The 26,417-nt window shown below is 32.2% G+C and overlaps 1 protein-coding gene across 1 annotated transcript in view; it reads left to right on the top strand.

Annotated features, from left to right (window-relative positions):
• The first annotated feature begins 652 nt into the window (after positions 1-652).
• The window catches only part of LOC134725291 (mitotic checkpoint serine/threonine-protein kinase BUB1-like), a 29,707-nt gene continuing 3,942 nt past the window's right edge, over positions 653-26,417 (top strand). Inside the window, exons 1-20 of the mRNA XM_063588986.1 lie at positions 653-865; positions 4,537-4,596; positions 6,899-7,043; positions 8,642-8,838; positions 11,945-12,093; positions 12,476-12,660; positions 13,388-13,467; positions 14,465-14,506; positions 14,985-15,196; positions 15,630-15,786; positions 16,615-16,710; positions 18,473-18,908; positions 19,471-19,612; positions 21,043-21,133; positions 21,542-21,632; positions 22,138-22,391; positions 23,615-23,958; positions 24,236-24,360; positions 24,843-24,929; positions 26,271-26,360. Coding sequence (XP_063445056.1) covers positions 732-865; positions 4,537-4,596; positions 6,899-7,043; positions 8,642-8,838; positions 11,945-12,093; positions 12,476-12,660; positions 13,388-13,467; positions 14,465-14,506; positions 14,985-15,196; positions 15,630-15,786; positions 16,615-16,710; positions 18,473-18,908; positions 19,471-19,612; positions 21,043-21,133; positions 21,542-21,632; positions 22,138-22,391; positions 23,615-23,958; positions 24,236-24,360; positions 24,843-24,929; positions 26,271-26,360 — 3,117 coding nt within the window. The 5' untranslated portion in view covers positions 653-731. The remainder of the gene's footprint in view (positions 866-4,536; positions 4,597-6,898; positions 7,044-8,641; positions 8,839-11,944; positions 12,094-12,475; positions 12,661-13,387; positions 13,468-14,464; positions 14,507-14,984; positions 15,197-15,629; positions 15,787-16,614; positions 16,711-18,472; positions 18,909-19,470; positions 19,613-21,042; positions 21,134-21,541; positions 21,633-22,137; positions 22,392-23,614; positions 23,959-24,235; positions 24,361-24,842; positions 24,930-26,270; positions 26,361-26,417) is intronic.

The raw sequence follows: 26,417 nt of genomic DNA, 5'->3' as shown, positions 1-26,417 counted from the left end.
AAAACATTTAATGACCTTTGTATTTCTTCCTTTGGTTGACAGTATTTAATAGCAATTACTTTGACAACGTGTCCTGTGGGTGGACAATATTTCATAACTTTTGCAGTTTATTCTTGCCACTCCGGCGCCGAGGGACAATATTTCATGGCAATGGACATTATTAATTTGCTACCAAAATTCTATGAAAAACTATCCAATATCTTACAATAGCACAAGATTAAAAGTATCATTAACAGATCTTTGTGTTTCAATTTGTCACTGTAACGTTTTTCAAAGTAAATCGTTAACTACAAAACATAAAGATATATATAAATAATGAATACAAATTAGCCACAAATATACATATTTTGAGTGGTATATGATTTTAAATGGTATATTTTAAAGATCTAAAATGTATTGTCTGGTTCTGTCCTGGCCTTTAATAGCATTTTTTTAATAGTACTAAACAATGTTGTTTTCTTATATTATATGTCTCTAATTTATGTCTAATCATATGTACTTGTATGTAATGTCATGAAAGCTCTTTATAGGGCCCTTTAATTGGAAATAAAATATTCTTATTCTTATTATTATTCTTATTCTTATATAAAAAAAAACACGGAAAAAAATAGTGTCCATATCGTCTGTATTCTAATATTACAAATCTCAGAAGCGAAGTGCGCATGCCAGAAGGCGGAAATTTTGAACAATTTTTGTTTTGTTTTGAGGGCTGATTAATCTTCTTCTTTAAAATGAGTGAGGAGAATGAATGGGAACTAAGTAAGGAAAATGTGCAACCAATCCGCCAAGGAAGACACTTTTCAAATCTTTCAGCATCCTTGCAATCATCAGAAGACCAACTGGCTCAGATAAGAAAAGAGAAACAGTAAGCATGACAAAATTTATAAATCCCTTTTAGAAATTAGAGTTCTATAGCCTGTTCTCTTTTCAAATTTTGCCACCATAAGATTGACATCAAAACCTTGATGCATGTCTTTGAAGTTTGACTCACTAGCTTGCAACCCCTACTAAACCTGCCCTTTGCATCAGCAATGCTAGTCAATCGAATGTCATCTTTGCATCAGCAAATAATTTGGCTGAGCAAGGCTAGTCGGGGAATCCGGGTCCGTTCGCCCTGATTCACGTTTGCCATACTACGTGTTCGCCCTGATATCTGTTCGCCCAGGGTCCATTCGCCCAGATTTTTATTTTTTTCTATTTGTTGTCCGGTCGCACTATTTTAAGTATTTGAACAAAATATGTTATAAAGTTTGTTAACAAATTGACAGAATATTTTTGTTGCCGCAATCATTTTCTCTTTGATTTACAGAGTAGAATTGGTATACAATGTATTTCTCTTTATTGATATTTGTTACCAAAATAATTGTATTCAGTCAATCATGAATGTATGCAGTATAACTGAGACTAGGGCTGTCTCCGAGTATAATAATGAACTTGTAAATCCGTTTCATGATTTACAGTTCGTACATCATTGTGTTTATTGATTTCAAGCTGAATATTTTATCAAAACAAAACGTTTGATTTTTATTAATAATCCATCAAAAGACATCACAATAATCAGTGATCCGAATTATTTTGTCATTGAACAATTAACGATCCTAAACAATGTGCTTCTCATATATGTTATGATGGTATGATACTAAACCCCTAACGGGAAGGATTGTGCCTGATGTTCATATGATGAAATCATAATCTTTCAGTCAGTTTAATTGAAGTCTGGAGCTGGCATGTCAGTTAACTGCTAGTAGTCTGTTGTTATTTATGTATTATTGTCATTTTGTTTATTTTCTTTGGTTACATCTTCTGACATCAGACTCGGACTTCTCTTGAACTGAATTTTAATGTGCGTATTGTTATGCGTTTATTTTTCTACATTGGTTAGAGGTATAGGGGGAGGGTTGAGATCTCACAAACATGTTTAACCCCGCCGCATTTTTGCGCCTGTCCCAAGTCAGGAGCCTCTGGCCTTTGTTAGTCTTGTATTATTTTTATATTAGTTTCTTGTGTACAATTTGGAAATTAGTATGGCGTTCATTATCACTGAACTAGTATATATTTGTTTAAGGGCCAGCTGAAGGACGCCTCCGGATGCGGGAATTGCTCGCTACATTGAAGACCTGTTGGTGACCTTCTGCTGTTGTTTTTTATTTGGTCGGGTTGTTGTCTCTTTGACACATTCCCCATTTCCATTCTCAATTTTATAAGCCATAAACTTTTAAATATTTCAAGAATATATACCATAGAAATATCTGAATAAGTTTTTTCAACTTCAATGCGCTGAATATCAATATTTTTTAGTAGGGCGAACGGACTCTCTGGGCGAACGAACTCAGGGCGAACGTACCCAGGGCGAACATGTTATTAGGGCGAACGATCCCGATACCCTAGTCGGGTGTCCTCTTTCATCAGCAAGGCTAGTCAATGTCTTCTTTATTCAGCAAGGCTAGTCGGTGTCCTCTTTCATCAGCAAGGCTAGATGATGTCCTCTTTGAATCAGCAAGGCTAACTCATGTACAAGGGTTGTAATCGGTGTACCTTAATGACGAAGAACAGTAAAATTCTTGCCAAATGACATTTACGATGATTTTTGTTGTATGATGATAAAATGTACACTTTCTTTTAGACAATAAAAAAATCAACTGATTTTGAAAAATTGTTATTTTTTTTACAAAAATGACAGTAACAATAATTATTTGAGACCTTTGATGAATCAGGATAAGGATATTTTGACAAATCACGATTAAATTTTAACCAATTTGACACTAATGGTAGCCGAAAATGACTGTTTGATGTCTGACTTTAAAGGGCATAACTACCCTCATGGCCTCTTTGCATCAGCAAGGCTAGTTGATTCATGAAATTGTAAAGGTTCAGATCAATATGAGGGTCGTATTTGGGGTACCTTCATGACAATAACAGTAAAAGTTCTTGCCATATGACGTTCATAGCAATTTTTGGTGCATGACGATAAACAAATGGTTTGATTTTGACAAATCATGATATTTTTTTCACAAAACAATGAAAATATTTGTCTTTTTAATTGAGACCTCTGACAAATCATGATCACAATAAGGCTATTTTGGCAAATCACAGTAAACTTGTAACCAATTTGACGCTAACGGTAGCCAAAAATGACATCTTGACAACCGACAGTATAGGGCTTTACTACCCTCCTATCTCTGTCTTAGGACTTTGGTCCTGATAATGCTTCCTGTCATCTACAAGTACTCAGTCATCATGCTGCCAAGCTTAGCCCCTGGCCCTGAAAGCAGCTAATGTGGAGCCCAGACTGAAAAAAACCCCATCAAAATAGTCAAGAAACCACATAACAACCCACGAAAACCGAGATGGCCACCTAGCAAAATGGTGCCTTCCACCTGTTCCTGACATCTGCAGAAAATATTTAAAGCTCACCAAATCACGCAGCCGACTATGTGAGGGATGTAAAGACAGTCTGGATCATTTAACACTTCCATCGTCATAACCATGATAAATTGTATTTTGAAAAAAAGTAGTTACAGGGGTGAAGAAATGCTATGCCCGACTCACCGGATTCGTACATTTGAACAACCAGACAAGTAATTATTTTTGTCTTGGTTGCCCGTGGACAAGTAAATTGACCCGGGATCGTCGATTAGGTTTTATCCGTCATTTACCGGAAGTGTCATTTCTTTTAATTTTGTATCGAGATTCAGATTGATAAATACTTAATAAAAAGAAGGCTGAACAAGACAAAAAGATTCATGAGTCGAGTAGACTTAAATGCAAATGGAGGACATAGAGTATTTAAAAAAAAAATGGAAGCAAGAATTTCAGACATCCAGGATATCAGATTGCCCCTGGCTATCTATGGAAATTCAGAAAATAAATTAAGTTTTTGTCTTATTTATAGATGAAAGGTCAACATTATTTGTTGTCAAAGTGGAAAATAGAAGGGACGCTTTAATTGCCCATCAAGACAATAATAAATAATCAAGAAAAAAACAAGTGTGTCAGTTGAGAGAAACACCACAAAATCAATAGTTTATCTATTATTTAGTTTACATTTATTCAATCACTGTCCTCAAATTTAGTATATGTACCTACTGGCTACAATTTTATTCAAAAACTGCTGCAAGATTGTCCTTTAGGTTTCTGTCCCATTGATGTTAATTCATTTCCTACTTTCCTATTTTTTTACACATATAAACAAACAGATTTCATTTGTTTGTGATGCACAAGAGTGCTAAGTAAGAATCATATATTAGCTAACAAGAAATACTTCAATATTTATTGGGATCATCAGGGCAGGTAAAAAAATTTCCAGACAAGTAAAATTTTAGGTTTCACTTGCCCGGGGACAAGTGCTCACAACAAATATTTCCACACCCTGAGTTAATATTTCACTATCATGACTATTACAAAATATTATTTTTTTCTACTGAAAGGAGGATTTCATCATCTAATGATTGACAGGATAATGAGGTTAACTTTGTAGATTTATTTAGATTAACTTATCATGTTTTGTATAATATATAATATGTATTTTTATTATAGACAATTTGAAGATGAACTTAGAACATACAGTGGAGAAGATCCCTTGGAAGTTTGGTATAGGTATGTCGAATAAATACATTGAAATGTTACAAACAGAAACATAGATCCTTTTTGAGCTCACCGGGCCCGAAGGGCAGAGTGAGCTTTTCTCATCACTTGGCGTCCGGCGTTCACTTTTACAAAAATCTTCTCCTCTGAAACTACTGGGCCAAGTTTAACCAAACTTGGCCACAATCATCATTGATGTATCTAGTTTAAAATTTGTGTTTTTTTACCCGGCCAACCAACCAAGATGGCTGTCATGGCTAAAAATAGAACATAGGGGTAAAATGCAGTTTTTGGCTTATAACTCAAAAACCAAAGCTTTAAGAGCAAATCTGACATGGGGGTAAAATTGGTTATCAGGTGAAGATATATCTGCCCTGAAATTTTCAGATCAATCAGACAACCCATTGTTGGGTTGCTGCCCCTTAATTGGTAATTTTAAGGAAATTTTACTGTTTTTGGTTATTATCTTGGAAAATTATTATTGATGGAGATAAACTGCGAACAGCAATAATGTTCAGCAAAGTAAGATTTACAAATAAGCCAACAGGACCAAAATGGTCTGTTGACCCCTTTAGGAGTTATTGCCCTTTATAGTCAATTTTTAACCATTTTTCGTAAATCTCCATGATCTTTTACAAAAATCTTCTCCTCTGAAACAATTAGGCCAATTAATCCAAACTTGGCCACAATCATCATTGATGTATATAGTTTAAAATTTGTGTTTTTTGACCCGGCCAACAAATCAAGATGGTCGCCACGGCTAAAAATAGAACATGGAGGTTAAATGCAGTTTTTGGTTATTACTCAAAAACAAAAGCATTTAGAGCAAATCTGACATAGGGTAAAATTGTTTATCTGGTCAATATCTATCTGCCCTGAAATTTTAAGATGAATGGGACAACCCATTGTTGGGTTGCTGCCCCTGAATTGGTAATTTTAAGGAAATTTTGCTGTTTTTGGATATTATCTTGAATATTATTATGGATAGAGATAAACTGTAAACAGCAAAAATGTTCAGCAAAGTAAGATTTACAAATAAGTCAACAAGATCAAAATGGTCAGATGACCACTTTAGGAGTCATTGCCCTTTATAGTCAATTTTTATCCATTTTTCGTATATCTTAGTTAACTTTTACAAAAATCTTCTCCTCTGAAACTACAGGGCCAAATTTTACCAAACATAGCTAGAATCATTATTAGGCTATCTAGTTTAAAAATTGTGTTTTGTGACCTGGCAAACCAACCAAGATGGCCGCTACGGCTAAAAATAGAACATAGGAGTAAAATGCAGTTTTTGGCTTATTACTCAAAAACCAAAGCATTTAGAGCAAATCTGACATGGAGTAAATTTGTTTATCTGGTCAAGATCTATCTGCCCTGAAATTTTTAGATGAATTGGACAACTCGTTGTTAGGTTGCTGCCCCTAAATTGGTAATTTTATGGAAATTTTACTGTTTTGGGTTATTATCTTGAATATTATTATAGATGGAGATAAACTGTAAACAGCAATAATGTACAGCAATTTAAGACTCAAAAATAAGTCAAAATGACCAAAATGGTCAATTGACCCCCTTAGACATGTAAGAAGTTATTGTCCTTTATAATCAATTTTTAACAATTTTCATAAAATTTGTAAATTTTTACTAACATTTTCCACTGAAACTACACAGACAAGTTCATTATAGATAGAGATAATTGTGAGCAGCAAGAATGTTCAGTAAAGGAAGATGTACAAACACATCACAATCACCTAAACACAATTTTGTCATGAACTGTCTGCTTCCTTTGTTTAATTCACATACAATGTATGCCAAGGTGGGCGACATTAGTTATCGGTGGAATTGTAATTAATGCATACATGCAATCTTATGCTAACTTGAATACAGGCGACTGATGCTAAGAATTACTACGTTCCGCCACTTTGCTTTTACCAACTGTCAATAGCCTTATCTAGTGGCTCTGATATCCACAAGAGTAATTTAAAACCAACTGATGCTGTGATACAACTATTACTGGCAATCCCATATCCAGATTTAAAGTAACATTTACAAAGCTTGATTGCCTTTACAATGAATTCTAATTATAAAGTATCCATAAATGTAAATAATTTCTTTTTTTATAATTGTCCATCTTTATACATGTCTTAAATAAAAATGTTGTTACAGGTTATCAATATACATTTTGATAGTAGATCCCATATTAACATAAAACCATGTCTCTTCAAATTGAAATATTTTGTCAAAATAATTTTGGGGAGGTGAAATTTACCATGGGGAAACCCTGTTATTTCATAGCTTTTTCTATGCTTTTCAGGTATTTGGTCTGGACTGAACAGAACTGTGTTAAAGGTGGAAAAGAAAACAACCTTGAAAAGTTATTAGAGAATTATCTGAAACAGTTTACAGAAGAGAAAAGATACCATAATGACCCTCGATATGTGTCAGCATGGATTAGATACGTAAGTTTTGGTATAGTTTATAACCATTTATGAGACCTAATCTACATTTGTAAGACTTGTGACACTAGAAATGTCTCCTTCATATGAATGGCCATTGAAGCTACTGCTACTGTGTATAAAATGTTAAAAACCATCAAACTTATGTATGTCATATCCAGTTTCATATAGAATAGGGTTGACTAAATATTCCCTTGAATTTGACAGTTGCAGGAACTTAAGCCTACATTTCATTGCTTTAAAAAAAATGATCTTGAATATATATCTTGGGTGTTTCAAAGCAGCACGATCATTCATTATTGATTTGGTGTTTTGAAAATTATTCAGAAGATGTACAGTAAGAACCAAGGATCCGGAAATTTTTTCACCTAATTTCGGTCATTTTCATACAACTTAAAAGTTGATGCCCGTTTTCAAAAAATGATTGTCAAAATCACATTACTGCATGAGACTCGTTATGAGTATGCTCATACTCGATCTTCATGTTCGTATCATCAACAACTTGTTTCACTGTTGCATCGCATTTACTTCATGATTTGTCCTACCATGTTCCAAAAATCATTTAAGAGCAATCAAGGGAAGGCAACAATTTAAAAATAAAATGATTTTAATGACTCAAAACGATAATATTCTCAGTTATCGCTTACGTTTCCTTTGATTCTGAAGTCAAAATTCAAACCCGTATGTACTGCGACAATAGTAAAACGAACAATTCCGGACTCATTTCCGGGATTAGTTTTGTTTATCCAAATTACAGGAAATCATCGGCTTTTTAATATTTTACCTTTAATAGTGTAAGAATATTAATTAAAATAGTTGTACTAGCTTTATTTAGGATGAAATTTTTTTTAATTTACAATTAATTGTCTAAATCTGTGGAAGAGAATTTCAAGCATGCGTATTACATAGTAAACAAAGCACGTGTGTTAGAAGTAAAAAAATATTTTTTTCTACGTAAATTAAACCAAGTTTTAATTTAATTTTAAATCATAATTGACAATTGTCTGACCTGTTGAATAATTAAATAATGAAGCCAGTTGGTATGGACTTTTTATTTCTTTATAATAATAGTTTGGAGCTTGTGATTAATTGCCAGGTGTGAATTAAAAACACAGGTAAAGAGATTAATAGCAATCATTAGCCAATAGCTCCCTGAGGCATTAATATAGTTACATGTATTAGGAGGGCCCTCAGGTTTATAACACTTTATTGAAGTGGCAGTTTAATTACAGGAAATAGATATTAACAAAACAAAAATATGTTCAAAATGGCGATTTTGAAAGTAGATCTCCACAAAATGACCGAAATTATTTCGGTTGAAAAATAAAATTTGACCTAAATCCAAATTAAAAGTTTAGGACATCATAGTTTCAGTTTAGGACATGACTGGCAAATATGACCGTTTCCGGACCCTTGGTAAGAACTAAGCTTTTTGTAGTCATTATTACATCTAGAGGCAGTCGATTATAGTGCATTGACCTTTCAAAAATACAAATGATTAGTAAAATAATATTTTTACGTTTTCTACAACATTAAAAACAAAAAAAACACAATTTTTCCCTAATAATCAAATAATTTTCCTTCTTTTATCATTCTTACAGGCAAATATGTGTAAAGATCCTTCCGACATATTTAATTATATGTTTGATCAAAAGATTGGAAATGAACTTAGCTGTTTTTATGAATCATGGGCTTGGATACTGGAACAGATGGGAAATACTAAGAAGGCCAATCTAATTTACCAGGAGGGAATCAAAAGAAGATCAGAACCTATGGACCTTCTTGAAAGGAAATACAAGTAAGACTTCAAGATTTTATGTTATTGTTATTATTTAAATTTTATTGAGGAAAAATAATTCCTTTGAATTAAATATAGTCCATTTGTACCTCACGGGTAGCTTTAATCATTTTTACCTGCCTATGGTTACCATTAGAGAAAGCGTAAGATTAGTAAAACTTTACCAGCCAATGGTTGAAGAGAACACAGAATTAGATAACATAGATTAATCTAGTAACTTCCTTTTAGATGAAAATACAATATGTACTTCTCATCATTCAAATTATGCATACAATATCTTGGAGAAATAAGGAAAACTTTCTTAATTAATATTTTCATTATTCCCCCAGCTCGAGAAAGTCAGAGTTTGTAGGGATCCTCATTTCTTTCAGTCCATCACACTTTTGTTATCAGATGATAAACAGAAAACCTCTTTTGGCAATTTTAGTGGAATGTTCTTGACCACTAAAGACAGGTTTAGTTTGATATTAGGTTGCTTTCACTTGTACCCTTTGAGAGTTATGGTACCTGGTTGTCTAAAAAATTCAAAAAATTGTGGTTTCTAGAATATAAAATGAGAAATAAATTTTTGAAATTGATTGAAATTTAGATGGAAGGTGATGGACCTCAAAACAGAAATTTATTCCTAAAAACCTTCTTTTTTTTTTTAAATCAACCTGACTAACACTACTTAATTAAATGTGTATATTAATGTGTAGTATAGGTGTGACATTTCTTGAGAAATGAATTACTTTTTAGCTCACCTGGCCCGAAGGGCCAAGTGAGCTTTTCTCATCACTTGGCGTCCGTCGTCCGTCGTCGTCCGTCGTCGTCCGTCGTCCGTCGTCGTCGTCGTCCGTCGTCGTTAACTTTTACAAAAATCTTCTCCTCTGAAACTACTGGGCCAAATCAAACCAAACTTGGCCACAATCATCATTGGGGTATCTAGTTTAAAAAATGTGTGGCGTGACCCGGTCAACCAACCAAGATGGCCGCCACGGCTAAAAATAGAACATAGGGGTAAATGCAGTTTTTGGCTTAAAACTCAAAAACCAAAGCATTTAGAGCAAATCTGACATGGGGTAAAAATGTTTATTAGGTCAAGATCTATCTGCCCTGAAATTTTCAGATGAATCGGTCAATCGGTTGTTGGGTTGCTGCCCCTGAATTGGTAATTTTGAAGAAATTTTGCTGTTTTTGGTTATTATCTTGAATATTATTATAGTTAGAGATAAACTGTAAACAGCAATAATGTTCAGCAAAGTAAGATCTACAAATAAGTCAACATGACCAAAATGGTCAGTTGACCCGTTTAGGAGTTATTGCCCTTTATAGTCAATTTTTAACCATTTTTCGTTAATTAAAGTAATCTTTTACAAAAATCTTCTCCCCTGAAACTACTTGGCCAAATTAATCCAAACTTGGCCACAATCATCTTTGGGGTATCTAGTTTAAAAAATGTGTGGCGTGACCTGGTCAACCAACCAAGATGGCCGCCACGGCTAAAAATTGAACAAAGGGGTAAAATGCAGTTTTTGGCTTATAACTCAAAAAACAAAGCATTTTGAGGAAATCTGACATGGGATAAAAATGTTTATCAGGTCAAGATCTATCTGCCCTAAAATTTTCAGATGAATCGGTCAATCGGTTGTTGGGTTGCTGCCCCTGAATTGGTAATTTTGAGGAAATTTTGCTGTTTTTGGTTATTATCTTGAATATTATTATAGATAGAGATAAACTGTAAACAGCAATAATGTTCAGCAATGTAAGATCTACAAATAAGTCAACATGACCAAAATGATCAGTTGACCCGTTTAGGAGTTATTGCCCTTTATAGTCAATTTTTAACCATTTTTCGTAAATTAAAGTAATCTTTTACAAAAATCTTCTCCTCTGAAACTACTTGGCCAAATTAATCCAAACTTGGCCACAATCATCTTTGGGGTATCTAGTTTAAAAAATGTGTGGCGTGACCTGGTCAACCAACCAAGATGGCCGCCACCGCTAAAAATAGAACATAGGGGTAAAATGAAGTTTTTGGCTTATAACTCAAAAACCAAAGCATTTTGAGGAAATCTGACATGGGGATAAAAATGTTTATCAGGTCAAGAACTATCTGCCCTGAAATTTTGAGATGAATCGGTCAATCGGTTGTTGGGTTGCTGCCCCTGAATTGGTAATTTTGAGGAAATTTTGCTGTTTTTGTTTATTATCTTGAATATTATTATAGATAGAGATAAATTGTAAACAGCAATAATGTTCAGCAAAGTAAGATCTACAAATAAGTCAACATGACCAAAATGGTCAGTTGACCCCTTTAGGAGTTATTGCCCTTTATAGTCAATCTTTAACCATTTTTCATAAATCTAAGTAATCTTTTACAAAATCTCCACTGAAACTACTAGGCCACAATCATCTTTGGGGTATCTAGTTTGAAAAATGTGTCCGATGACCTGGCCATTCAACGAAGATGGCCGCCACCGCTAAAAATAGAACATAGGGGTAAAATGCAGTTTTTTGCTTATAACTATGAAACCAAAGCATCTAGAGCAAATCTGACAAGAAGTTAAATTGTTAATCAAGTCAATATCTATCTGCCCTGAATTTTTCAGATGAATTGGACAACTGGTTGTTGGGTTGCTGCCCTCCAATTGGTAATTTTTAAAGAAATTTTGCCGTTTTTGGTTATCTTGAATACTATTATAGATAGCGATAAACTGTAAACAGCAATAATGTTCAGCAAAGTAAGATCTACAAATAAGTCAACATGACCTAAATGGTCAATTGACCCCTTAAGGAGTTATTGCCCTTTATAGTCAATTTTTAACAATTTTCATTAATTTGGTAAATTTATGTAAATTTTTACCAAATATAGTTCTCTGTTACTAATGGGCAAAGTTCATGATAGATATAATTGTAAGAAGCAAAATCGTTCAGTAAAGTAAGAACTTCAAACACATCACCATCACCAAAATACAATTTTGTCATGAATCCATTTGTGTCCTTTGTTTAATATGCACATAGACCAAGGTGAGCGACACAGGCTCTTTAGAGCCTCTAGTTTATTATATCTTGTACTTTTTATTAGTCATGTATAATGAATCGCATAATAAAAATTTCTTTTCAGCAACTTTCAAATGAGGGTAGCAAGAGGCCTAGCAGGTAAAATAATGGATGACGCACCAGAAGAATCAGTGGAAAAAAGGGCAGCACTTGGGCAGCTCAAAACAATGAGTAGAAAAGTTCCAGTTAATAGAGCAGATAACACAGCATTAAGTAAGTGGTACAGGGAAAGTCCTTGAAAAGTGGTGGTCTGGAGGTTCTGACTACCAAAATTTTGCAAAGGACCGAAACTATTTTGATATTTTGCAATAGGAATAAAAAGCAAGTACTTTCAGATTTTTTTTAAGCAACTCCAGGAAAAATATGAACTCTAATACAGAAGGATTCTATTTCTATGGTGTCCTTTTAGAGACATAAGCATCATTATCTCTCAATGCCTTAATTTAATAGAAAGCTTTTGTTTAAATATGATGTTCACATTTTGTCTAGACTCAAAGCAATGCTTGTAAACTAAGCTATGATTACAACAATTGTGTATTTATTACTTCTATCTTGTAAATTAACTTATTGACTTTTTTCTTCAATTGATCTATAGAACCCAGAGGTCTTGGTCTGCAGTCGATTAAACCTGCACAGGTTGGACAATCATTTCAAATATTTAATGATGAGAATCAAGACCCATCATTGCCAGGGCAACAAGGGGATTGGTCTGATGTTCCTACTAAAGCTGCTGTTAATAAAGAAAATGAAAGAAAAGCTGGAGTATGGTCAAAAGCTAAGGTGAGATCACAAAGACAATTAGATTAAAAATTTTATGACCCTGCTGTAGGCAATGGAGGCATTTTAAAAGTATTACCCCTTTACTGTCAGTCTGTCTTTCCAATTTAGCTCCTGCACTCTAACTTAGATTTTACTTGAAATGAAATTTATACACAATGTTAAGAACTTAAATGGGCAGACAGAGTTTAAATTTAGGCACTGAGTCAATAACTGTTCTAGAGCCCTTTTATAATATGAAAAATAGGAAATGTTTCCGTTTCTGCACTCTTACTCAAGTTTGTCTCATGCTAATTTTACGACATTCATACACAATGTTAAAAACAGCAACACACAGATAGGGTTAAGGTAGTGAGTCATTTCTTGTACTAGAATAATGCACCTTTTTAAGTTTGCAAATTGCAAAGTTTGAGCAGTGGGATTTGTGTCCTCAGACACATTCATCTTTTTATTAGTTGTAGATGGAGAAAGGTGATGAATTTCAAATGTGGTCTCATGCTGTATATCCAACAATTTGAATTTTGATTATAACTAAACTAAGCAATGAACAGTGACTGCATAAGTCATTTAATTTAGCCTTTAGTTAAAATGTCTAAAAGACCAGAGAGAGTAATTCTGCTTCAATCCAATCAACTAATCATAGCTGAGCACACTATTTATTAAACTGTTTTGTGAAAATATGATTTTTGTTTAGACTTTTCTTTCAAACATTTCACAATCTTTATTGTAGATACCATGTAAAACAGTGGCACCGCCCCCAACACCATCCTTCACACCATTTATTGACGAGACTGCTGATCAACCAATGGCGTAAGTAATTCTTACTTACATAATGTTAACACGAGGAACAGAAAGGTCAAAATTTTGATTCATTTACATATATAGTAAATAACTAATTGTCCACTAAACTTTATAGCATAAAATTCATGCAGAAAAATAATTACCTATATATCATGTATATATATATAAATATATTAATGTCTAAGAATATAACTTAAACACGCTAATTAATACATTAAAAATTTCTATTAGATTTTAAATAGAAAAACACAGTATTTCACTAAACAAATTAGCTTCATCAGGCATGTGCATCTCTCAAGGTGAAATCGGATGCATGACAAAAAAATATTTTTGTAGCTTAATCTATACAAGATTTGAGAAAAAGGGTAACATATTTATTGATGTTGCAAAAAATATGTTTGTAGCTACAACTACATAAAGTTGGAATAAAAGTTAATCACATTTCTTGAAATCATACAAATTAATTTGTAGAAATTCATCCAATTAATCGAACATTTATAAATGTCTTGACTCTTGACCTGTTCATTTGTATTAAAAAAAAACGTCAGTTGTCATCTTCACTTCACACACATACATACAAATATCAATAATATGCTTACGAGACATGTTGCTATGTTAAACTTATTACAGTATTTGAAGATCAAGACTTGCAGAAAAAATATCCCAATATTAGAGGCAGTGGCATCATTTTTTTCAGAGCTTTCAGCTCTTTGATATACATGTATATGTATATTAGTAATGTAAGATTTTCAGTGATCTTTAAGGACTGGTCAGTCTAGTCTCCCAAACGTCATTTTCATAATTTGTTGGTCAATTTATGTTTTTTGTGATATTTACACCATGTTGAACTATGATATTTGAGAAACTTAAAGAAATTGACCTTAAACTCAGTTACTGAAATTAATACTGTTAATTTATTTAGTTGGCACTTCCATCTTGCATAGAACACTATTCAAGGCCAGCAAAAAAAATCTATAATTAAATTGATATTATTATCTATTTTTAGAACACCAAGGAAGTTACCTGAAGTTGGAAATCAGGTTTTGAGGTAAGAAGGGATTTCATTCTGCAAAAATTTCTTTGTCATATATATGAACTGTAAGAAACATAGAATTGATTTTGTTTGTTTACGTTTTTTTCTCTCTTGCTGAGCCACAACTTGCAATCTTAGCATTTAGGGAGTTAATTTAATTTGGTTTGTATACAAATGGTGAAGAAACTTTATGATTGGCTTCCCATATCCTGAATACTGTTGAATAAGCATCCTTCATTTTATGTCAGATTTATATACAGTTGCTTTATTTTGAATTATCATTCATTTGCCTAAAAATCCATACAAATTAGCAGTTTTGAGATAGTGTCAACAGAGTTTGAAATATTTAAGGAGGATGAATCTCAGCTATATACTTGTACTTAAATGTGAATATTCAATGCCACAATGATATTTCTTATTTTTCAGTGCTCGTAAATCTCTTAAAACATACTGATAACTTCAAAACTTATCATATGATATATATATTTTTCAGTGCTCGTAAACCTCTAAAACATACTGACAATTTACACAATCTAAGACATGAGACAAATGATCCTACTCAGCGATCTATGTATTGTAAAGATAAGGTATATTGTGGAGCTGAAGAGTATTCATTGGAAGAAATAAGAGCTGCTAAATGGTTCTCCAAAAAGAAGAAAGAAGAAGACAAAAGAAGATTAGAGGAAGAACAACAATTGATTGATGGTAAACTATTTTTATAAGTCCTTCAATATTTACTCCATATTATGTTTTGTAAATTATTAAATCAAATGTCATATTCATGATTATTAAATACGGTTGCCCTCTCTTCCTTCTAAAATTGTCAGTGTTGTAGTGTAGTTGAAACTCATTCATATCATAAATGTTTTAACTTGAGATACTGCACACAATTACTGTTTTTACACCAAAATTGAGACTGCCTAAACATTCTGATAACAAATAATGAAAATTATGTCTTTTCTGGTACTGGTAAATTTTTCTAAATTATGTCAATTGAAATTCAAAAATACATATTGCAATTAAAAAAACAAACTCCCAATGAATTGAACTGAATCTGTTTTTAAAAACCAATCATTTGTTGTTATCCCCTCCAGTAAACATTGTCATGCATTATTTTCATATTTTTGTATCCTAACAGAACAGAGGGAGCAGTTAAGACGTAACCAACTGATGCTACAACAGGAGGCAGAACAGTTTAGAATGCGTCAACAAACCTTACAACAGGAACATCAGGCTATACTAGAACAATGTAAATCAGAAATACAAAGACAACAGGAGGAATTCAAAAGAGAAAGGTATTTCATTCCTTCATCATTGAAGAGTTTGAATACATTAATTGATTTAGTTTTATAGACCAGTCTGTATCTCAGATACTTAACTCAATATATCAACTTCATTTGGTGTATGGAATGATTGTAAGTTAGATACATATCCATCTGACAATCAAGGTTCATCTGACTTTGAACTCATTTTCATCGTTCATCGGTTATTGTTAAGTTCGTGTGGTACATGTAAGATCCATTTCACAGTTACTGTAAACAATAAGTCAACCATTACCTTGAGAGCTTGTGCCTTAAAAATTGATACTTTGAATTATAAGTTGAGTTATGCTTAGCATGAAATGTGCATCACATTAGACCTATCAGTTGGTTGTTCTCATCAGAGCTCAATCATTCATCCATCTATCAAGTAATTGACACTGACAACTTCATCATGCAAAGTCAACATGAACTGTTGTTTGTAAATTTCCTGTTCATTTAATTATATATTATAATGTGCTGAATATTAAAACTGCTATTCCATCATTCAAAGTTGACCTAAGACAATTTCGAATGTGCTTTTTGATGTTTTACCTTTTATCTTCAGAGAATTTAGTCCTAAATGTAACTGATAAAGGTTTTCCCTGAAACATGACATGTGTCCACAGAAATCATTTTGAATTTAAATATTTATGAATTATATATTGTTAGATTCTAGTTTTCCAATTCTATTTACATCGACATCATCATAACATATATTGATTATACGGCTGCAAAACTTTTTGCGGTCATATTTTGGTATCACGTCGTCTATGTTAGCAATTTATAAATAATCTGTGTTAAATTTCAAATTGTATAATTTAGAGAAATGATGATTCAACAACAGAAGGAAATACTTGAAAAAGAAATAGAAGAAAGAATGAATGCTGGTTTAGCAGCAGCTGGTGGTAGTGGAAATAGGTTGGTTTTATTTATCTACTGTGAATTCATTATTATTCGTTGGATACCAATTTTCGTGGATCTCGTGGACACAGGTGAACCACAATTTTAAATGTCCAACGAATAACAAATCTTCCTTAGAAATGTATGCAGAAATCCGCAAAATCACGAAATCAAATATCCACGAACAAGCAAATTTTGCTCAATCCACGAAAATTGGTACCCACGAAAATAAATGAATCCACAGTATCCTGATTTAGATCTCCAATTCATATTGTTCTAAAGGTCACCAGGGGGAATAATTCCAATGTCAGGGGTTTATGTTATTTGATAAAATTGGTATTGAAAGTTTTATTTAATATATATATTCAAATGCCAACAAAGGGTGAAAATATAGTAGTGTCAAGATAAATCAATTTGAATTATAATGAAATATTCTAATATGACGTGCTTCTTTAGCTTTGTAAAGAAACCATACTTTATAATCCAATAAAATTAGTTTGCACATGCGTATATTGACTACGGCAGAAAAATGAATTTCGTCAAAATGGTATGCATTTAATGTATTTCCTTAAATTAAAACACTTTCAAACACTAAAATGATACACATTTTGTTACTAATACTTTAACAATGACAACAATGTGTTACAATTCGTAATTGAAAATAGTTGACCTAGATACAGCAACGTCCATGTTGGCTGTTCTAACTTCAAAACCCCTCCCCCTAAAAACACGTTTCATCTCTCCTGTTAAAAAGGCATGTCATTGTATATTAATTTCATTGAAACATATGTTCCGACGATAAAATATAAAATAAAGAATAGGTTACTATTACTGTTGTACTGAAATGACAAAATTGTTTCATATTTCTGATAAAATGGATTGACCCTAGCAGGGAATCGAACCCCATTCTCCTATAAAAACAAATAGGCGTAATTACCAATATACCACCAAGGTTTCCAATCCATTTTACAAATGCAACAAGATTGTCACCCAGTATTAATTTTAATCTCATGTATAAATACAGCATTTGAAATCGTCAGATGCACAAAGGCGTGCCCTTTGATCAACTTTAAAAGGTGTAGCCACCGCAAGTATAAATGGATTTCTGTCAAAGAACCCCTCCTGCCAAGTCTCGAATGTCAGCACAACTTTATCAAGAAATCCTATATCAGATATGAACATATTACCAATGCTACAATATTAACCGGCGGAATATTTACGATTAATTTAGAAAATAAAGACCTACCCGATTCTCCTTGTGCGTCCACCGCCATTGACGACTGACTTGAAAATGTGCGTGTCAGAAATTGACCTCAAAGGAAAAGACTGTTGAAATATAACTTTTCTGTTATATTGTGACACAAATATTGTTTTAGTTAATAAATTAATTTATTAATATCTGTTTCAATTTTGAATTTTAGAAATTTATACAACTTTGCCAAATTAAACTGGTATGAACTAGTTGTATAAAAATCGACAGGAAGGTTGATGGAAGAGCCTACACAAATACCGTACACTTTATACACAGCGAACATAGATATTACCGTAATTGTCCTAATCAGAATCGAAATAATTGATGCCAGCTATACTTTATTGTAGTTTTAACATGTGTAGGCATTATATTCGTGTTATTTTAGCCCTCGCTATCGCTCTGGCAAAAATAATCACGAATATAATGCCTACCCATGTTAAAACTACAATAAAGTATAGCTGGCATCAATTATTTCTTAAATATAAAATTGGATAAACATGTATCAACCTAAATTTTGTGTTCTAACAGGGAGAAAAGCAGCTCAAAACAGTTAAACTTTGTTGAAATGAATGAATCTTCATCAAGACCAACACAGAACAGCATATTACAGACACAGAGTCCCCTTGAAACATTGTCCAAGAAGCCACTAACTTCTCTGAGCGATATGACTGATACTAAAGTTTCTCCTTCTGTCTCTTATGGTTACCAGGAGAATTCTTTAGAAAGGCCATCTCAACAGTGTACAGTACCAAGTATTTCATTTCAGTCAGAAAAACCAAGCTTACCTAATGTTTTCCAGCCAAGAGCTAAGCAAGATTGTTCTTCAGTGAAACCAGCTGAGGAGGTCCATCCAGCACAGGGTCATCTTAGCTTCTCAGAAGTTCAAAATAACAGTCACAGAACACCTATAAACAAATCAATGGCTATGAGTTCTGCAGGAGGTAGAAATAGTGGTGGCAGACAGGTATATGGACTTGATCTCTCATTATTAATATTGGTTCCTGACACATTTTGTATGGATTGTACAGAGAAAAGCATCATAATCAATGCAAAATGTACAATACAAAGTCTGTTATTGTCAATTATCATTGTCAAAAGATAGAATTTGGGGGGGGGGGAATTGTGATGATAGGTTTTTTAAATTTTGAAAAAAAAATGGGGTCATTGATTAGTTTTTTTCTGCATTAACAGAAAAATTGCTTTTACAAATTACACATTTTGTAAGTTACCTCCTCTTAATATACTAAATTTATCAATTTAAAATCAAGCAAAAAGTAATTATATCTTAAGATTACATAAAAATGGCAAATTGCATTCCTGCATTAAAATTTGCCATACTTATCAAAACCCTAGACCTTTTGTGTACTGTTTGTTACAATTTAAAATTGCTGAAGACACCCATACCAATTAAGATTAGAAAAAGTATAGATTTTGTGGCAAAAATCCTGTTATAAAGAAATTATAAAAGATTCAGAGACAATTGAATTGATAAGTTATATTTTAAAACAATTTCTAATATATTTTAGAGCATGTCTGAACCTTCCCCTACAGTTAACACAAAAGAAGCCATGCAGTTAGTGATGGGAATGTTTAATGCATCACTAGCTATCGATGCAAATCTTGGATGGGAAGACGACGATGATGACAATATGGTCACAGCACCTCCAGGTAATATTCTTAGAGATGAAACAAGTTTGGGAAAAAAATAACTTCTACTGATTGAAAATAGAATAAAGATAAAATCTCAATGTTCAGTGTAATGAAGATGTAAATGGTTAAGGTTTCAAATTAGTGGTATACATCAAACATTATCTATTAACTTTCAGTTTGGAAAATGTTATTTCTCTGTGTAATGAATACTGTGAAAACCTTTTCAATTTTTCAAAAGTGTGGTTTTATTGTCGAGCCTTCGACTTAAGTCGAAAAAGCGAGACTAAGCGATCCTACTTTCCGTCGGCGGCGGCGTCCACAAATATTCACTCTGTGGTTAAAGTTTTTGAAATTTTAATAACTTTCTTAAACTACACTGGATTTCTACCAAACTTGGACAGAAGCTTGTGTATGATCATAAGATAGTATCCAGAAGAAAAGTTGTAAAAATAAAATTCCTTTTTTTCCGTATTTTACTTATAAATGGACTTAGTTTTTTCTGCGGGGAAACATTACATTCACTCTGTGGTTAAAGTTTTTAGAATTTTAATAACTTTCTTAAATTATCCTTTGTTTGAACCAAACTAGGACAAAAGCTTGTTTATGATCATAAGATAGTATCCAGAAGTAAATTTTGTAAAAAAATAAATCCATTATTTCCGTATTTTACTTTTAAATGGACTTAGTTTTTCTACAGAGAAACATCACATTTACTCTGTGGTTAAAGTTTTTAAAAATTTAATAACTTTCTTAAACTAGCTGGGTTTGTACCAAACTTGGACAGAAGCTTATTTATGATCATAAGATAGTATCCAGAAGTAAATTTTGTTAAAAGATATTTCCATTTTTTCTGTATTTTACTTTTAAAGGGACTTACATTTTCTTCCAGTTAACATAACATACAGTCTGCAGTTTAAGTTTTCAAAACATTAATTAGATTCATTAACTATCCTACCTTTTTAACAAACTTGGACAGATGCTTCTTACAATCAAAAGGAATATTTTTATTGATTTTTTTCCTCCTTTATGTTGAGCCTGCGATTTACAGCAAAAGTAGGCGAGACACTGGGTTCCGCGGAACCCTTACACATTTTCTAGTTCTCAAGTATTATAAGCAAAAGGATCACTATATTTTGTGAATGAAATGATTGAGAGGTGTTTATATCTGTCTGGTATGGTTCATCAAACCTTGAATTGTTTACATAACCATACAATAATTATTATGTTAGTGAAACCTCATATCACAGACTTTCAACAGAAATACAACATTTACAATCATATGTAAAAAAAAAAGAAAAAAAAAAGAGAGCCATATATCAGTATGTGCATGCACTCTTGTAAATCTTTACAAATGTTTAATTTCATATATTCATTTATTATTGAGATGTTTGAAAACTTGTACTGTTGTTTGGTAAAGTTTAAATATTCTCAGTAAATTTCATTTATAGTATCACAGGCTCCAGTTTCCAATGCTCCATTTACAATATTTACTGATGACCAAATGGATACTGGTGAAAGGAATGAAAATGCTGTAAATAGGTACTTAAAGTGTAATACAGATTTAGTTATAACAACTGTTCAGATAAAAAAAAATCTGACATAAAAGGTTCATATATACTTCCATAACTACATTTGATTAATAAATTATTTTTTGCTAGAAAAATCATATATTAAGTTTAATATATTGTTTGCTTCATTGATATTAAAAAAAAAAAGATAAAGCTCAATTACATACCAACTGTACTTTTCCTTCAACCAAATATAGGTACTCTGTTACATGATTGCAATGTTCCAAGGCAGTTTAATACATTTTGTTGGATTTGATATCATAGACTAGCAATGTTTTATTTAACCATAATCTATTGAGCAGATTAGAAATTTCATCAAGTACCAATTAAGTTTATAGTGAAGTTATTATATAATGAGTGAATGATGTTTTGTATGCAGGTTATCAAATAAATCAACCGACTTTATTGGTCAAAGGAAGAAAGGTTTAAACAGAGGTGGACAACAGTCAGTTTGTAAAGACAACTTTGAGGTATTTAGCATCATGATAATGAAAAGCATTTTCATTCTTTAAAAGCAATATTGCCAGTTATTCACATCTGTGACTTAAAGTATAGTGAAATATTTAAAATTTTCAGTTTTCCTTTGTGTATTCTCTATAAATAGTACAACATCACAATCTAGTGAAATTCAGGAAGGATAACTCTGATAGCTTGCTTTGGAAATATATTTTATTGTCCAATTGCTTTTAGTAAATTAATGTACTACTACATGTAGTTATTGTTACCCTGTTTATTTCATACATTTTGTTCTAACCCTTTAACTGTTAACCTTCTTATGTATATTTCTCTAAGATAATTAGTAAGTGCATTAAGACAGTGTATTTATGCTAAATTCTTTAACCATACATGGTAATTTTCAAATGTGTGCCATGTGTATTATCAGGAACAAATAGATTGAAATAAAGTTGTAAATGATTTTATCAGTAGTATAATTCTTATTTTTATTTATATGACCTTTCTATTGATTTTCACTAGACAATGGAGTATGAAGGTAAAATGGAAGCAATTGAGTCCCAGGCCCGGGATGACATAACCATATGTCCTATTGGAACAAACCAAAGCTTTGCTGCTGCAGCTAGGGTAGCATCTACACCATTCAACAGGGACAAAACATTAGATTCTCTCAGTGATGTATCTCGTATCTCTGCTCATTCTGATGCTAAAACTTCACTACAGATTTACACAGACAGTCATCTTCATACATCAAAAGAAGAAATCAAGGATCTTAGGTAAAATAAAGTATTGTAAGATGGCAGTATTAGGAAATTTTTACTTTTATCAAGTGTACTATAGGGAAGTGCTAATTGCAAAAAAAATCAAATCTAGAAATGTTGTATTTATTACCCAGAAGAAAATACTGTTATAAAGAAAGGATTCAAAATTAATAAAAAAAAAAAATCTTATTCTAATCTTTGTTCTTTAAGGTGGTATGGGAGTCTAAAGTAAAAATGATAGAATTTGTTCATACTTTGCCAAAACGTAGTATCTATTGATACATGTTGAAAAATATAATAAAAAATAATAGGTCACCGAGCATTTTCTCAAGCTACAGGACGAGACAAAATGACACATACAGGAAAAAACACCAATTTGTGATCAGAAACTAAACAAAATGATAGAATTGTTAAATACTTCAGGAAAAGATAGCTTTCGTACACTTCTTTGAGAATATTAAAAGAGAGGATAGGGTCACCGTACGTTTTTTTCAGCTAAAATAAAAAATAGGAAAATTCCATGTAGACTCTTTCAGAAAATGCACTGTTTGAGGGTTACCTCCCCTTAAAATGCTAATTTAGTTTTTTTTTTTAAATAACCAAAAATGATAATTATTTTCAAAAATATGAATATTTATAAGTTATATTCTGATGAATTGGTTCTTATAAATGAAAATTCACATTAAATATCTGCATTCCTGCATAAAATTTTGCTAATTTGATGGAAAATCTGGACCTTTGGTTCTCTGTTTTTTACAATCCAAGATGGAGGAAGACACCCATACCACCTTAACTAGTTAAAGTTTGTGATTAGATCTGTTTAAAAAGAGGAACCACATTAAGTTGCAATATTCTTTTCCAAGGAGGTTATTTGGCTCCACCCCTATCAAGGTTCATTGACTGAATTGGTTACATTGTTTACATGTTAAGTACAGCTCCATGTAAGAATCATTCACTGGGGTCATTTAAAAAGTTTGTGTTTGAGGAACCACTTGTGATAAGTTAATGGTATTTGGTATGCAGTTTTATAACTTTGATTGAGATTATTTGTTCCTGCACCTTAAGTCATGGTTCATTGACTTTGAATGTTATGCATTGTTTATATGTTTATAATTGCCACTTTGATTATACTATCTAAATTACAAAAAAAAAGAGACATACCTCTGTGTGAACAGTTTATGAAAACAGTGGGTGCTTTAAGGGCATTATAATTTGCAAAAAAATGTTTTGTTTTCTAGCCCCATTATGGAAGGCAGTAATGAAGAATCATCTGGAAATCATGGACAGTCAACTGTAAATAGTGTTTTCATCAAATCACACACTTCTCATGTTGCCATGGATACAGACTTTTGTGACCTACCAAAATTTGAAGATTTAAACCAGTCAACACATGTGATAGATATTACAAAATATACTCCATCACCTTCAATTCACCTTCAGATTAAACCTAGGAATCCATTTGATGAAAATGACATTGATAAATTTTTGCACACATCATCACCACCTTTGGAATCGAAGTCTAATTATTATGAAAGGGATGAACTCTTGCCAGAAATCAGGGTTGCTAATATGATTGATTTAGGTAAGGTTTTAAATTGTATTTAACCACAACAAAGCCACACCTCTCATTTTATATTTTGAAAACAAAGTGTTTTGAATGTATAAATATTGTTATTATCAGGGTACAATCTAAAATCTCTTCTTTAAGTTTTGATAAAAGATGTTTTGATTTATGGATACTTATTTTTTGGTATTTTGTCGAGAAAAAATGGAATTATGTATAAAATATTTAAAAGATAGTAGTGATATGGTTTTTATATATTCAACACATTTAATTTAATATCTTATTTAACAAACAGGACAGGATACCTTTATTGCTGAAGAATTGGTTGGGAAAGGTGGATATGCTAAAGTATACAAAATCTCGAGTTATGATTATCTTAATGAGTATGGTGAAGATAGTCCAGAAACATTGGCTTTAAAGGTATTAATGTGTATAGTTTTAGATAGATATTTTGCCATGCCTTATTTTCTTATACAGAGTAAATACCATGTCATCATATCAAAAATGTTCACATTTGCATAGGATCTTGACTGATTAAAATACATTTTTTGCAATAACTGAATCTTTATAAACTTGTGATGTGTGAATGGTTATAGTTCTCAAAAAAAGAACTGAAGTACAAAAAAAAGAGTTTTCCTGAACCTTAATTTGGATTTAAACCAAACTTTGATATATGGTAAACATGGAAAGGGCATTCAAAAATCCTGCTCATCTAGATGTACATTCTTTTACTACTGGAAGGGGTACATTTCTACCAGATATGCCTTTTCATATAGAAATTTATATTTACTTCAATTCAATTTTCAAAATTACACATGCAAGTGAAGAAACTTAAAAAAAGATTGTTATGATAGTGTACCAATGTTATGATAAATTAATTATGTGACTTTATTTTATTTCAGGTTCAGTCCCCACCTTGTCCTTGGGAGTTTTATATCTGTAATGAACTACAGAACAGATTAACACAGATAAATAATCCTGTTGATATTGTAGGTCTATTTAGTTTACATATCATAACATTTATATTGAATACTAGATAGTAATTGTTTTATGCCCCACCTACGTAAGTATAGGGGCATTATGTTTTCTGGTCTGTGGCTCCTTTCGTTTTTCGTCCGCAGGTTAAAGTTTTTGGTCAAGGTAGTTTTTGATGAAGATGAAGTCCAATCAACTTGAAACTTAGTACACTTGTTGCTTATGATATGATCTTTCTAATTTTAAAATCAAATTAGACTTTTGACCCCAATGGAACATGGAAAATGATAGTGCCAGTGGGGCATCCATGTACTTTGGACACATTCTTGTTTATTATACAGCATTTTGTGTTAACTGTTTTATTCCTGTCTGTCCAACCTCATGTCCATTTGTGCGATCCATGAAATTTCTGTTGCATATTTAATTATCAGGAACTCAAAATGAGAGCTTCCTATAATTTGTTATCAGGCTAAATGTGGACATGTTTTACTGTGTGATGCTTTGTAAAGTCTTTGCTCATTAACTTTGGGTTTACTGAATACTTAGCTATATTGTTAAAAAAGAGGGACGAAATATACCAAAGATACAGTTAAACTCATAAATCGGAAATAAACTGACAATGCCATGGTTAAAAATGAAAAAGACAAACAGACAAACAATAGTACACATGACACAGCATAGAAAACTAATGAACATGAACCCCAACAGAAACTAGGGGTGATCTCAGGTGCTCCAGAAGGGTAAACAGATCCTGCTCCTGTTTAACAGACATCTATCAAACAAGAGAAAAAGATGATATGAATTATAAAAGATAATCTACAAAACTTGGAACAAAATACAAGGGAAAAAAAAGAAACGGAGAACAACCAACAAAGAAATATTTATTTTTCCTTTCTTTGACATTTATAAAATAGACCAACTTCATAGGAAACTAAATATGCATATCATTATATTGTTCTCTAGATAGCCTTTCCAAAAAACTATTTGTTCTTGAAAATATATCTTTACAGTAGCACATGATAGAAACATCACACCCATACTTAAGAAGTTGATAATAACTTCATAAAATAACTTTCTGAGGTTTAAACATATTAAAGTATTTTGTAAACCATACAAATAGAAAAAGGTTTATGGGTCCTCAATGCTCTTCAACTTTGTATTTATTTGGCTTTTTGAACTATTTTGATCTGAGCGTCACTGATGAGTCTTATGTAGACGAAACGCACGTCTGGCGTATGAAATTATAATCCTGGTACTTTTGATAACTATTTATGTGATTAAATGCTGCTAGATGACTGCCTTTACCCATAGAAGGAATATTTTGTCTTGAACAATGTGATTCTGTATACTTGTAGACACCTGCTATGATGAATGCTAGGAAGGGATACTTCTTCAACAACTGTAGCTGTATTCTGACAGATTACCATGCACAAGGAACACTTTTGGTATTTGATACTTCAAATTTTATATACTGATACTTATATTCGTAGGATTCTGTCTTA

The sequence above is a fragment of the Mytilus trossulus genome, chromosome 7 (genome assembly GCF_036588685.1).
Source record: "Mytilus trossulus isolate FHL-02 chromosome 7, PNRI_Mtr1.1.1.hap1, whole genome shotgun sequence".
Taxonomy (NCBI): domain Eukaryota; kingdom Metazoa; phylum Mollusca; class Bivalvia; order Mytilida; family Mytilidae; genus Mytilus; species Mytilus trossulus.
The sequence above is the reverse complement of the archived record's forward strand: the minus strand, read 5'-3'. Positions and strand labels throughout refer to the sequence as shown.